The sequence below is a fragment of the Excalfactoria chinensis genome, chromosome 10 (genome assembly GCF_039878825.1).
Source record: "Excalfactoria chinensis isolate bCotChi1 chromosome 10, bCotChi1.hap2, whole genome shotgun sequence".
NCBI lineage: Eukaryota > Metazoa > Chordata > Aves > Galliformes > Phasianidae > Excalfactoria > Excalfactoria chinensis.
In genome coordinates, this window is record NC_092834.1 from 9,830,208 (window position 1) to 9,844,294 (window position 14,087).

At 37.6% G+C, this 14,087-nt stretch overlaps 1 protein-coding gene across 2 annotated transcripts in view; it reads right to left on the bottom strand.

Annotated features, from left to right (window-relative positions):
• Positions 1-1,309: 1,309 nt before the first annotated feature.
• SLC12A1 (solute carrier family 12 member 1) overlaps positions 1,310-14,087 on the bottom strand; it is a 43,162-nt gene continuing 30,384 nt past the window's right edge. For both annotated transcript variants that reach the window (XM_072345738.1, XM_072345737.1), the window contains exons 19-26: positions 13,701-13,783; positions 11,007-11,150; positions 8,645-8,776; positions 8,336-8,447; positions 6,821-6,907; positions 4,943-5,078; positions 2,503-2,570; positions 1,310-1,500 (exon numbers count right to left, since the gene is read on the bottom strand). In XM_072345738.1, coding sequence (XP_072201839.1) covers positions 1,365-1,500; positions 2,503-2,570; positions 4,943-5,078; positions 6,821-6,907; positions 8,336-8,447; positions 8,645-8,776; positions 11,007-11,150; positions 13,701-13,783 — 898 coding nt within the window. In that variant the 3' untranslated portion in view covers positions 1,310-1,364. The remainder of the gene's footprint in view (positions 1,501-2,502; positions 2,571-4,942; positions 5,079-6,820; positions 6,908-8,335; positions 8,448-8,644; positions 8,777-11,006; positions 11,151-13,700; positions 13,784-14,087) is intronic.

The following is a 14,087-nucleotide window of genomic DNA, read 5'->3' on the forward strand; positions in this document are numbered from 1 at the left end:
GATGGAAAGGGTGGTGGTCATTGCAGTTCTACAAATGCAGGAGGACCTGGCAGCATGTAACAAGCTCCTTTAACATTGCTGATGTCAGTGTGAAGGATGGAAATAATTTCCGTGTTTTGCAAGTGCAGAATTTGAGGTTTGGTTTGCTCAGAGCTGTGAAGAAGTCTTATTGTATCCAGGAAACTCGTATATCTGTGTCTTGCAGTTAAACTGCAAAGTGATCCTTCACCCTGGTTGTAAATGTGTAAGAAGGGGCAAAGGAAGAACATTAGGAGAAAATATCAGTATTTCATACTATGCCTTCAATAGCTGGAGAAAATAAAACATGGATTATTGGACTACATTACCATGTTCTGCTGAATTGCTGCTGCTAAACTTGAAAAATATGAATATCAAGCATTTGGTGTTTTTGGAGATGAAGTACTAGGTCCTTCACAAGTTATGTTCTCATAATTCAAGCAAAGATGGAATCTGAGGCCTGCTTTGTAATAAGCATTTAGTGAAAATCAGGGGCTGCTGGCTTTCCTGGGGCTTAGATTTCCGTTAATCTCTCCGAAGGAGCTGTACTCCTTAATGGTCTTTAATTTAAATAATGCTTACCCATTGGATATAGCTTTCCCCATTAAAAGGAGAATCTACTTCTATTGACAGCTGAAATGATGAAGTGCTATAATGTTGCAGAATAGAAAATAGAAAAACGCACAGCTTAATAGATTTATTTTACTTCAAGTTGATGGATAATGAGTATTATTAAGAAAGTCTAGGAAATATAAAAACTATATAAAACTTTATATAAATAAAGAATAACTCAATTCAACTCAGCTAATCAAATTTATTTTGTTCTCTAATCACTTGCATGAATCACTGTATATATTATCCCAAAGTATAATCTCAGATTTTCTTAACTTATAACATTCATAGCAGAAATTGTCTGAATATTTAGTATCTCACTAATTTCCTTTTGAAATTTACATACCACCTTTAGTTATTGCAATCATATATTCCAGTCCATGTCAGAGCTTGAAAATTCATTATCAGCCCTCCTCATATAGAATCCATCTCATTATCTATGCAACTTTTTTTGTTTGCAAGTTAATTAGAAGCATTTGAATTAACATTGCATTAAATTAGCATTACAATTTAGGTAAAGGCATCTGCTCTAGGCATAGGTTTTAATTTGGCAATATTATAATTAAACAGCATTGTGGCTATTCTGCTTGCTTTATATCACTTTATGGCTCTGACCTAATGGATACTGTAGGTTATTTTCCTTTCATCCAAGTTGGTGCATTTGATTTTCATTCTCTTTTATGTTTTCTAGCAACTGTGACTGTGCAATTTGGAAGAAGTATTTATTTATAGATTTAAGAATAGAAAGTCAGTACATTCTTGTGGTTGCCCCTGACCATTAAGACTGGAGGAAGGTTCTTTGAGAGAATTTCTAGCCAAGCCATATACAGGTAATCGGACACTACTCCTTTTCTTGCCACTGGAAGACTCCTGTTCGGATGGACAGAAAATCAGTATTAATGTTATGAAGAAAAAAGGAGACGTGCATTCTCACTAAATATTAAGCATAGAATGTTGGCTGTTCATGTGCAACTCAGAATGTTCATAATTAGTCTGTAGGATTATTTTCATCTTAGAAAGCACAAAGCAAACACCAGGTCTTAATCTTGCAAACTCTTGGCTTAACATGGCTATTTATAGTGAAAGTGAACTGCTTGAGAATATCTTTCTCCTGAATAGGTAAAGAAGCATTTTGAGCACCACAAAGCCCCACACATAGTGAAATGGAAAAAAAGAAAGGTACAGTGCGTGCACTTTTTTTGCAGTCCATCAGTATCTCCTGATGTGTACATACTGTAAGATGGAACTTTGGATGTGTGATTCCATTTATGGGAAATATTACACGATCACTCCTACTTTGAGGCCCAGTTAAGAGGGCTAAAGAGGTTTATCTCTGCATCAGAAATACTTATTTATTGACTACGTATAAGAAACTGTCTAAACTTTCTGAAAACTGGTCTGAAAATGAGTTTTTGTATCTTTATTGGTGAGACTTTTCTTTATCATCAGCTCATTTAGTTTTGCATAGCTTTAAGTCTTGGCTGCCAACTCTACTGATTATGTGCAAACCAAAAGAATCTTTTCTCACACTTTGTGTTCTTAATAGCTTGGGGGAGAACAGCAGAAAGGAAAGGAAAGCATAATGAGTATTTCCTGCAGGTGGGTAAGCAGGTGTAATACTCAACACGTGGAGTAGGATGTGAAGATTACATTTATGATACATTTTCAGAGATTTACTTGAAGCTGTGAAGAAGTATGAGGAAAGATTCGTATTTAGTGTAGTCCATGAGAACTGGATTTAAGCTCTCAAAATATGCTTAATAAGTAACTTTCCCCTCAGTGAGTTAATACAAGTATTTCTGTTGATCTACTCCAGAATCCCTGCTCACATCAGCGTGTTCTCCAAATTAAAGATAAAATTGTGCTACTCACAGGACAATGAGGTTAGCAGCCCTCGAATGCTCTTGTAAGAGTTCATTCAAACGAACTTGGCGATAACTCTGTTTAAACCAAAACATGGGTTAAAGAAAAAGATTCAGTCAGTCATCTGCAGACCTGCCCATTGCACACAAGATTTTCTCTTACTGCATTGGCAGCTCTGGAAGTGAAGTCTACTCTATGACCCAGGGTGACAGAGATAGCAAAATATAAGCCTGTCCTAGGACGTTCTTCTTGATTTGCCTTGTTACCCAGGAGCCAGAGTCATTCACATGTGTTTAAGATTTCCTGGGAATGGAGATTGGTTTATGGTACTGGCACAGTACCATAGGTGGGCCGTAGTTTTTATGTATTTGTTTGGTTATGTGTTATAGCTCTTTGGGAACTGTTCAGAGACTCTTGTACTATTGTTTGATGGTGGATAATGTATTAATTCATCTATTTGCCAGTGCTGGGCTGCAAATGGATGAGGCCAGGCTCTTCTTTGTCATACAGTGATAGGACAGAGAGCAATAGCCTAAAACTTGAATGTAGGAAGTTCCATACAAACTTGGAAGAATTTCATTATGGTCAGGGGTGATGGAGCACTGGAACAGGTTGCATAGAGAGGTGGTGGAACCTCTATGGAGATATTCAGGACCCATCTGGACACCAACCTGTGTGACATACTGTAGGGAACTTGCTTTAGCAGGGGGTTGGACTCTGTGATCTGTTGAGGTCCCTGTGATTCTGTAATCACACTGACACCCAGCAGAAACACCCAGCTCTCCAATTGACCAGGAGGCTGAAGTAAGATGGTTAGCTACTTTATGTATTATGTATCTGCATGGATGTTTATTACATCACATAAATGGCTGTTATTCTGGGATTCATTTAAAGTTGCTTTGGTTAGGCTCAGACCTTCAAAGTTTTAAAAACATGACAGAATTAGAACAAGGGAGCAGAGCAGAGAGATTGCAGTGTTGGATGTAGATGTACCTAAACTGATGTCATAAATTAACCTTTTTCTTTCAGTGAAAGAAAAGACAACTTTTCAGTCCTTTTTTGAATTTTAAGCATGTTCTAATGTCCTCCATTACATTCCCAGAGCTACCTTACTGCTGATGCTAACAGGCATGTCTTTCTGGGGGTGTAAGCTAAACTCTTCTTGCTGCTGTTATTTTATAGAGAGATTTAGCTTTTATGATATTGCTGACTGCTTTAAACATGGAGGGTTTTGTCTTGGTTCTTTAGTCAGTGACCAGGCAGGACCAAGTTTAACCATGATATAAATATTTGTGTGTTGATATTTATTTTTTTCTCCTGTTGCACTGTCATTGTTTCTGCATACAAGTGCTTACATCTAGAAGTCTTTTATTATGGAGGTGTTCTAAGGATGCTCAGGTTTTGATTTATGCCAAGAGTGTTTTTCAAAGTTTTCTGCAGGCAGTCAAATGCTGTAACTTTATGCTGGCTATCAAATCTGCGAAGAGGGTAATACAGTGAGCAGCCAGTCTGCTTCCCAGCTGCTGCAGTCAGTGGTATGGTGTGTAATCTTAAATCGCCATTGATTTCAGCTTATGTTAATATGTCAGGCTGTGACCCTTGACAACTCTCAGCTCTGACTCACAATCCTTGCTCCACTTGAGGAAGTTGCCAGCACCATAAAGCAGAGATAACTAAACTCCAAGTGCACTCAGGTTAATCCAGCAGGAGCCATAAATGAGATTGCTAGATTCATTCTGCGAGAGTTGCAGCAGAACTTGTCTCTTAAGAATGAACACTTCTCAATAACCTGTCAGCACTGGCCTGATGAAGCCTGGCAGATCACTGCTAAAAAGGTGCATTCCAACAATATTAAAGTGCATCTCAGTCTCCAGTTTACCCAGTGGATCAGCCAGCATAAGCCTTAAAATGTCTCCAAACTGTGGGAGAGTTCCTGCATTGTTGGCAGGTTTAAACTTAGCTCTGCCACTGAAGAATCTGTGTTAAATCTTGCCTTTTGGGCAAGTTCTTAGAGCTGGTTGTAGGGTCTGGGTTCAACTCTAAATTTCCCAAAGTGGTTAATATTTGGAACTATTCTCTTTTTAAGACACTCAAACTCTAAACAGTGGAACTGTCTAATAAACCTCTCAGCAGATGTTATTAGCTCAGGCTTAGCGCAGTACTCCTGCTTCTGGTTTAGAAGTGGCTTTGAATGTAGGCAGAGCTTCTCAGTGGCCTGGAAGATACTTCATAAACATGCCGAGGTCTCACAGAGTGCTGAATAACGCAGTCATAACACACTTCCAGTGTTCACAACATAAATCCAATTTTCAAATAGAAAACACAGGTTATTACGTGTCATGTTTCTAACTTCATATCTCATATTTCACATTTTCTTACTAATAACTCGAAACATCTGGTCTGAAGCATAAGAATAGGTACAAGAGTAAAAAGGAAGGCAAGGCTTTACCTTTTCTTTGAATGCTTCCAGCTCTGCATCTGTAATTTTCCATGGAGTCTCTCGCTTTAATTTCTCAGCGGTTGTTATATCTTTGCAGCTTTCACGCAGGCGATATGGTTCAATCATCTCTTCAAAGAACTTCCAACTGAAACAGGAGTTACAAAGGAGGCCTTGCTTCAGGATATGCACTCGCTAACTTATTTTATAGACACTGTGTATGGCAGGCCCCGCTGACTATAAATGTAGCTTAAAAACATGCAAAAACTTTAACTGTTCTTTGCTGCATTATGCCTCAGGTTTTATCTGTACTTCTTCAATATGTTGAGGTAATTTGAGGATGACTAAAAGGTTATTTGAGGATAATGAAACACTGTGATTAGCCTGTTACAGTTGCAGAGAATTTGCTGCATTTTCCTGGTTATTCAGTTTTCCTGTCACAGATGTAATGAAAAACAGATGATATAAATCTCCTGTAGCAAGGGGTTGAGGGAAATGCTGCCAGTTTTGGGCTTTTAGGTTTTGTTTTGATTATGTGGAGAAGTTCACCATCCCGCCATACATCCCTGCTTGTCCATTTGTTGAAAATTTCTATAATCCCACAGAGATTCCAGGATGTTTATCTTATGTAAATGCAAATCTGTTTTTATTTTTGTTTACGTATGTGTGTTTTATATTCTATGCCATGTGTGGGGAATGCTGGGGCCTAAAAGAATTAAGAGACTAACCTTAGGTTGCACCTCAGCTCGGTGGAAGGCTCTGGGGGGAGAAGAGGAGCCCTTTGACTATGAAGTGTTTGTGGACTATTGAGGAAGGGATGGTTTGGAAGAGAGGATGGTGAGATGAGAACATTCTCGGAGATTCATTAGGACCAAGAGCAATATTATAAATTAGGATTCTATTGTTCCCTGAGCAAAGCACTATATGCTTTTGTATACGCAAAATAGAAGAAATGGGCTGTTGTGATAGACAGATGCTTTAGAAAGGGACTCTTGAATATCTTGGATAATCTCCAATGCATGGAAAGAGAAATCCATATGTTATATGAGAGAGCAGAGCACCCCCTAGAAAAAGAGAGAAGGTGCATTTACCCTTCGCACTGGGCTTTTTTACAACAGTTTCTGAAATAAGGGCTTCCTGTAATATGTATATGAAAGGCATCACTATATAAAGAGCCAGAATACAAACGTAGAAAACCAGGAGACATCTGTGAAGGTCAGATAATGATTATTGTTACTGTTTTGTATAACTTGCTATGGAGAGCAAAATGCTTGGTGGTGGCACGGACATGAAAATAAGTGTAGCTAATACAGTTGCAGGTGGAATTTCCTGAGCGCTATCTTACCAACTTTCTAACTTACCTGAGAACATTAATGCCATAGATAAATACAATTTTTTTAAAATGCATTTGAACTTCATTATATTTGAATTATGGAGGTGTATTTATAATATTATTCTCAGGAGAAAGGCAAAAGTGTGCTTACTTTTGACCAGAAAGTTATTGAGTTTACTAATGCGTGGTAGCATGCAGAAAAGTGAGTTAGCAGAGAAGAGAACTGTGACTGACTGGATAATATGATGAAGTGTATTGCAAACTAATGGATATGAAAAGCCATTATAAAATGCCTGTTAAATGCAGTGGCTCTTAAGTATAGTGTCTAGTTAGTCTTCATTAAAATTATGTCTTATCACTGCAACGTGAAGAAAAAGTCTGTCTATAGTTTTGACACTTTGAATTGTGATTGTTAAAATGTTATTCTCTTTTCTCCTGCTCTACGTACTTGGGAAATGATTGCAATAAAGTGACTGTTATTTCTTCTTCATTTTTAAAAGCTCAACACACAAGAAACAAGCTCCTGATAAATAATGCATTTTGGTAATGTTTCTTACCTCTCTTTGTTGGGTTTCATATTGATATCACAAATGATATTAATGTCAGCAAATTTTATTCTAAATTTGCTTAGAAGTGAAGCCATCCTGAAAACAAAAGAGATAATATTTTATCACTGTATTTCTCAGTGCCTTGCATCAAAGAGCTCTTGTAAATGAGTTAAGATATCAAATGCACTTGTCTCATTATCTTTAACTATATGACAGAGTACTTTAAATGCCCTAGTTAGTGTTTCAGTTTCCAATTACAGAACTGGATTGATGTGATAGCTTTAGTATAATTTATTTAAATGATGAACTATGAAAATAACAGAAACTGAAGAGTGTTTACATTTTGGAAAAATGCATGGAATAAGAGCAATACTGGTAGTGTGTGTTTTAGTGAAGACGTGGTCCAGAATGTTGATATGAAATCTTAAAATATTTTTATATATGCGTTTATATTGATCTAATCAAATGCTGTCTTTCCATATTTTCATAACAGAAAATACAGTGCTCTTCTGCACCAATTAATAGTAGGAATAGTTTGCAGCTTTGTGTGCCTATGCGGAGAGTAGAGAATCAGTTACGTCAGTTTTGCCTTTGGAATAAGTATGGCTGGGGGAACTTCTGTATTTATTTCTTTTTAGCAAACATGTACATATCTGCTCTACTTAAGGATGCTAACTTTAGGGTAGTCCTTACATCTAGCAGTACCACAGCAATGAGGAGGAACTCTCCTCTGTTAAGGCTTCCTATATGTGAAAGCAAAAGCTGTGGCAGCTGTCTTGATGGGGCACAGTGCTGTAATCCTAGTGATACTGGCTGAATTCTTACTGCTGTTCTTGCATCTATCTTGCCTGCTTTCCCCTGGAGTTTTAAATGGAGATGACTAACTACATAGTGCTTGTATTTCTTTAAGATGCAGCATCTGTCCCAGATTTTCATCCTAAATTGCCTACTTCACCTAGGAGTGAAATGGTTGTGCCTCTAGTGTGCAAATTGCTTCAGAAGAAAAGGTCCTATGTACAGTGATGTTAATAAGCTTACATGAGTACCTTTCACTTGCTTGAAGGTAATCTAGACTCCTTAAAAAAGTTAACTAACTTGGTCTTAAACTGATTAACTTGATCTTTACCTTCCTTACAATTATATTCACATGGGTTATGATAGTTGCATATGAGAAGCATCATGTGCAATTTTGCTTACTGTTAACTAGATAATCTCATGTAAATCCCATAAGACAAAGGATGATCTCATTACAGTGTGCAGAGTGCTCTTCTCAGAGAAGGGAATATGAGCTGTTAATGGGAAAATATCTGGATGCGAGTTTTCTTTGGTAATCACCATTTACACTGAGCCTTAAGGGTCATGCCATAAACTCACCACCTTTCTGTAGGGTACTTTGTTTTTCTTTTAGAACTGCACATGCTACAGCAGACCAGTTGTGCTGAATAATTCCAGCTTCCTGCTGTATATGTGTTATATTCATCAATTCAAACTCTTTAAACAATGAGGCAAAGTAGGTATATTTACACTAGTTTTTCTTCTTCAATCCTATTGACTTTTCCTCCAGTGAAGATCCTTAATTTGCAGTTTTTCCACTTCTTCCTGATAGTTAGAATGTAAGGAATTAGGATTGTTAGACCTAGAAGAAGATAAAAAATTGCAGGAATACAGAATTAGTGCATTGTATGGTAAAAATGCTGTCCTTAACACTGCCAGTGCTTTTTGTCTATTTAAAGTATTTCCAGATAAACTTAACTACATAATTGTAAAACAATTTTGCGCAAATTCGGAAACACAGAAATCACTCTTCCTGTGGTTCTTACATTAATTCCTTACCTCCATCATCGAACAGCCACCAAATGTCAATTGTGCCTTTTCCTTGTTTCTTTTTAAATTGAGTGCTGGCTTCTAGAAGCTTCTGATTGAATTCTCCCACATGCATTGACTGTACTGTGTTAATGGTGCTCTCTGAAATGAGAAAGAGAAGATGCGGCAGGGTTTCTGAGAAGCTGAATAGCTGTAGGGAGCCATTGGAGAAAAAACATCTGGACTTTGCTCTAGTTCACCTTTTACTTAGGAGCAGGCAGCATGTTTGGGTTTATCCAAACTCAGCCAATTGCTTCTCTAACCTGGCATGGTTGTATGATGTTCACCTTCAGATTCTAAAGGTGTTAAACTAATTGATACCTCAGATCTGTGAGTGCTTCTACAAACTTAATGGAAGTAGAATTGGCTGTTGTCCTTGTAAGGAACAAGAACTCATCTTCCAGAAATGTGTGGTTGCCTTCTATTGCCTGAATCAGGGAGGGAAACTAGAAAAATACCTGTTTGCTGTCACATGGATTTGTTTTCTTCTGTTAGTCTGTCTTGTTAAAAATTCAACAGATGTGAAGTATTTCTTTAAAGGCTTTGACTTGCTTCTGCTATAATTCCTATACTCTAAAACTAGGTAAGTTGACAGCATGGGTAATATGAGCTCCTAGTGTACCAGAGCACATAGGAAACAAAGCTTTTGTAATAGTGTGTCATTAGATTGTAATGTCTTCAATGGGTTTATCTTATTACTTATTCTCTGAATCTTGTTAACTATCCTAGATAGTTAGAGGCATTTTCTAAAACAATTAAGAAATACCTGAAAGATTTTAGAAATAAATACCTATTGCTTGGTGTTTGCTTTGTTTACAAGCTTATCTGTCTGTTGTAAAGTACAGAATTTCATAAAGTGAACAGTAAAGACAAAGAGCTAATTAGTTATAGCAAGAATACATGTTAGATTAAGACTAGAAGGCAGAAAACGTAAGCATGGATGGCAACTTCTGTGTGCTTGAGAGGGTTGTTATTAACTGAAAATAAACTTTGCTTCCTACTCTTTGCTTGGCTGTTGAAAGCTATTGTCCTGTCTATGCACTAACAGCATCTTTAATTTCATCTTTTGAAGCCTGTGGCTTTAGTACTGCTTCTCTTCCAGTGACTTAAAAGACAATGTCAGGACAGTATTATAAATGGAGCAGACAGGCTTCTGTGGAGATTTTACTTTGCCAGATTGCTTTGTTCTGTTTCCTATATTTCTAAAGCATGTACACAGCAGTTCTATAGAAGCTGTGGGCTTTCCTCTACAACTGTAACGTTTGTGCTGGAAGATGGGAGTTTAAGCAAAATGAAGACACGGGAATATTGACATAATTTATCTCAAATATAGAGCCAAAGCATGTTACATATGCCCTTTTGAACTAAATAAGCAGGGTATTTGAAGAAAGGGTGCATTTCTTGGCTTTTTTTTTTTTTTTTTTTTTTTTTTTTAATAAAAATATATTTTCCTGAAGCCTGCAAAATGAAGTCTGAGAAGTAAAGAATAACAACATTTTGTGTTTTCAGTCTGTAGATCTTGATACCTCCAGGAGCAGCATGCACAGCCAGATGTAATAGACTCTGCAGGTGAACATTCTGAAAATACTTATCTGCATACAAGCATAGCTTCAGGTGGGTCATTATCATTGCAGCCTAGCAATTCTGAAATGAGACCTTTAATTTTGTCTGTACTTCTGTCTCATTTTACTATATCTGAAATGTAATTCTGATTTCATAAGCTGAACATTTATGTTGTGTTAATTAGTTATTTTACCACACGCTGTATATGTACTTTCAGTATTTTTACCATTTTCATTTGTACATTTATGTGAAATTATGCTTAGGATATGGAGTGGTAGTGCTGTTTTTACCTGTTTTCCAGCTGAATCGCGCGTGTGTGTGTTAATGTTGAACAAAGTGGGACTGCTTCATTACCTGAGTATTTTGCACGTGTTCCTGTTTTCTTTAGAAGGGGAAGAAAGTTTCTTTGTTTAAAAAGAGAAAATGCCTGTATAAAATAAGACTTGATCTGTGGTTCTTAAACATTAGTAATTACATACTCTTTTTGACGGATGGACTTTTCAACTGAGAGCTTGTTTTTATACCTATGTAGCAAATGGGAGCAGGCAGGAGTTGTGTTTACAAGGTAGGATCTTCTACCTCAGGAGGATGTGGTATTCTGGACTATAGTGTGGCTGCCAAGGTATGTTTGCAGGGGAGAGGCCTCATTCCAGGAGCTTTTGTGTGGCTCGGGAGCTTTGGCCTTGGAGCTGAAGTCGTTTTTGCAGAGTGTGCATCCATAGTGTGATGACTTGAAGTGTCAGGAAAAAGTTCTCCTTTGGAAACTTACCATTTTTTGTTTCATGGTTTGTGATATTGAGTTTTCTGGCTTTTCTGAAGAATCCACAGATGCCACTTTTTTCTTCTTCAAATTCATTTTCTTTAATTGTTGCTTCCAGTGCCAGTCTCTCCTGCTCAAGCTTCTCTAATTCCTCTGTATATTGGAAAACATAAGGGAATCGTGAACACATAGTTTTCTGTTTTAAATAAAATCACTTATTGAAATAATAGTAATGTTATAATTGCTGTTGTAGCTCTTAATACAAAATGTAAAGCTTCTGGGAGAAAAGTCTTTAAGTACTTTGTTCTTGTGCCAGTAGGGAAGAGGAAGCTGAATTAATCTCTGGAATCCTTAGCACGGAGTGCTCATGCCTTTTGCAGCAGTGGTGTGTACTACAGTGCTAGTTAACTCTTCTCAGATTTCCTTTTCCAGGCCAAAATCAGTATTACTGTATTTCATGGTCACTTGAAGTAAACTATGCATTTAGTTATGTTTGCGGGCTGTTTTTCTAAAGGATTTGAAAACTCTTTAGGAAAGCTGTTTTCCTAAAGTAAGAAAGCTGATGTATTCAGTTTAAGCCCTTGGGCCTCTGGTTTAAGAACAAGGCTGCATCAATTTGAAGTCAAGATTCATGGAAAAATGTAAGGTTACTGAATATGCGATCAGTTTCTCTGCTGAAATATTTCTTATTTATGTTTTTTAGCATTTGCTGCAAAGAGTTAAGATTTAGCTGAACAGTTCTATAAATTCAGTAGTGTAAAAGATAATTCTATCTTAGCACTATTAGACTTCTGCTGAGCAAGTAGTACCATGTGTTATTGAAGAATATGTTATGGTGAGGTGCTAATTAATATGATACGAGCGTTTACCTGCTGAAGGCTTTTATCAAGAGGGAAGGACTCCCATTTGAGTTGTATGTGGGCTAAGAATGAGGTAAATTTTAAGATTTTTTCTAGTTTTAAAAACAAAGAAAAAACCTCATCAGCTAGAAGTCATAAGCACTGCTGGCGCTCTCAGTTGTCAGCATAAATGAATATAATTCCTTTTACTTTAGAATCCATGACAACCATATGCTTCTAATTATTAGAGCTGATGATAACCGCTAACTTAATGGTTATTCAAAAATAGATTTGCAGTTACCCTCTTGAACAGAATTTTATAGCAAATAGAAAATAATCATTTTTTTCCACTTCAAAGACTGCATCTGCTTCAAAACACTTCTATATATTTGAGGATTTTTTTTTTTTTTTCCCTATTGTTTCTACCTCTTTCTCATTTCTACTCTCTAAACACTTGGTACTTGCTATAGTTTCACTCACTGGTATTTTAACTAATGTATTTACACATCAGTCAGTTTCTGACTTGCAGCATACAAAGTGGGGAGGAAGTTCTATTGTAGGTGTTAGAGGGGATGAGGAAAGCATAGATCTTTTGGGGCTATTTTCTTAAGGCCTTGTTTTGTACTGTTGCTCTTCGTGCATATCAGGCTGTCTGATGTATATATATATGTGTGTGTGTGTGTTTATTTTTTTTAAAGGTGTTTCTGGATTGTTTTAATTCTTAGGTGATTTGCTTTTGAGGGCTGCCTTATCCTAGAACCCATCCTCTTTGGAGGGAGGGAGGAAGGTTGGGGAGGAGCTAGATTCACTTTTATTTAGCTGAGTTAGGATTCTTATGTCCTTTCCGGGTGTTCTTTTAGCAGCCAGGAGCGTGGACTGTCAGCAGCTCAGGGATGCTGTGGGGAGAAGCTGGAGGCAATTTGCAGCAGGCGGCAGCAGAGAGTCGCCATTCTCCCTTTCTGTGAGCATCTCTGTTCTTGTCTATAGATAACATCTAACTCGTAATATGAAAACTTTCTCTAGTGAGGAGAACATGGGACACTGGGAGTAATCTCCAGGTTTGGGTTGTATCTGTCTGCTTAAGTAGATGAGCTTACAGAAAGTGGGAAAGTTATCATACTGAAAACATAAATATTGTTCTAATGGGGTCCCTAAATGGAGCCGTTCCCTTCCCAGCATCCATGAAGAACCAGTAGGACTCTTGTTTGCCAAAGAGGAAAAACAAGGCCAGCACTGTATGTCATTCTTGAAAGCTCTTTGTTTAGATACAGCTGTCCGTGTGCTTTCTCTCTATGTTTTCAACTCATATGACCCCTGAACTGCATGGAAAAAGGTTTTCCCACCTCTTGAGTGGTATGTACTGCTAATCAGAGGGAGAATGAACAAAACAGTGGAGAGGAGAGTTGATGCTTCCTGGTGATTTCAAGACTTTGTGGCTTTCTGGGTCACTGAAAGCACAGCTTCCCAATTCCCAGCAGCCCAGAGGTGTCAGGTAGGCAGTGAGGAAGATGTGTCAAAAACAGGAAGCAGCCATGCTGCACAGTGACAGGTTGCTCTGGCATGGCATGATTTTCCTGCTTTAGCCTGTGCCAGAAGTGCTTTGGAAGTTGAGTTCTTTGGTGTGCAGAACTTATAACTTTGTGAGGCTTGGCCTTCTCTGTAACTGCCAGTGGACATTGGCTTTAGTGAGGATTTTTGGCAGAATCGAAACTGCAGAAGCAATGAGGAACTGTAGAGGTTACATGTGTAGAAACTACTCTAGAAACTGGATGGTGACACTAAACGCATTCATCAGTCTTCCTTGTGCAGAGCCTGTAACAACTGTGCATGTGAAATACAATTTAGATGTTGATATAACACATACCTTGAACCTGGAGGGCCTGAGATATATCAAATCCTTGGCTAATTCTGACAATAATCGTGCCAAGTTCAAAATCAAAGGCATCACTGCAAAAGAAGAGAATATATCCTTTTGTATCATGTGTGTTGGTGAGGGAAAGCTACCTTGAGCATCTGCTCAAGTGTTAGTGCTCAGTGGGAGTTATTACTGCCATGTGATGGGCTGTTCTGGATTAAATTGCAGGAAGTATTGTCCAAGGTTAAGTATTGTTCTATCAACATTCTTCATTTAAAAAAAAAAAAAAAAAAAAGGTAAGAGAACTACCATTGGGTATGGGAAAAGATAGGCTATTTCTTAAAAAGGGTCTTTCCTACAATGCTTTGTAGGAACTAGGTTGCCAGTAGGTAGTTT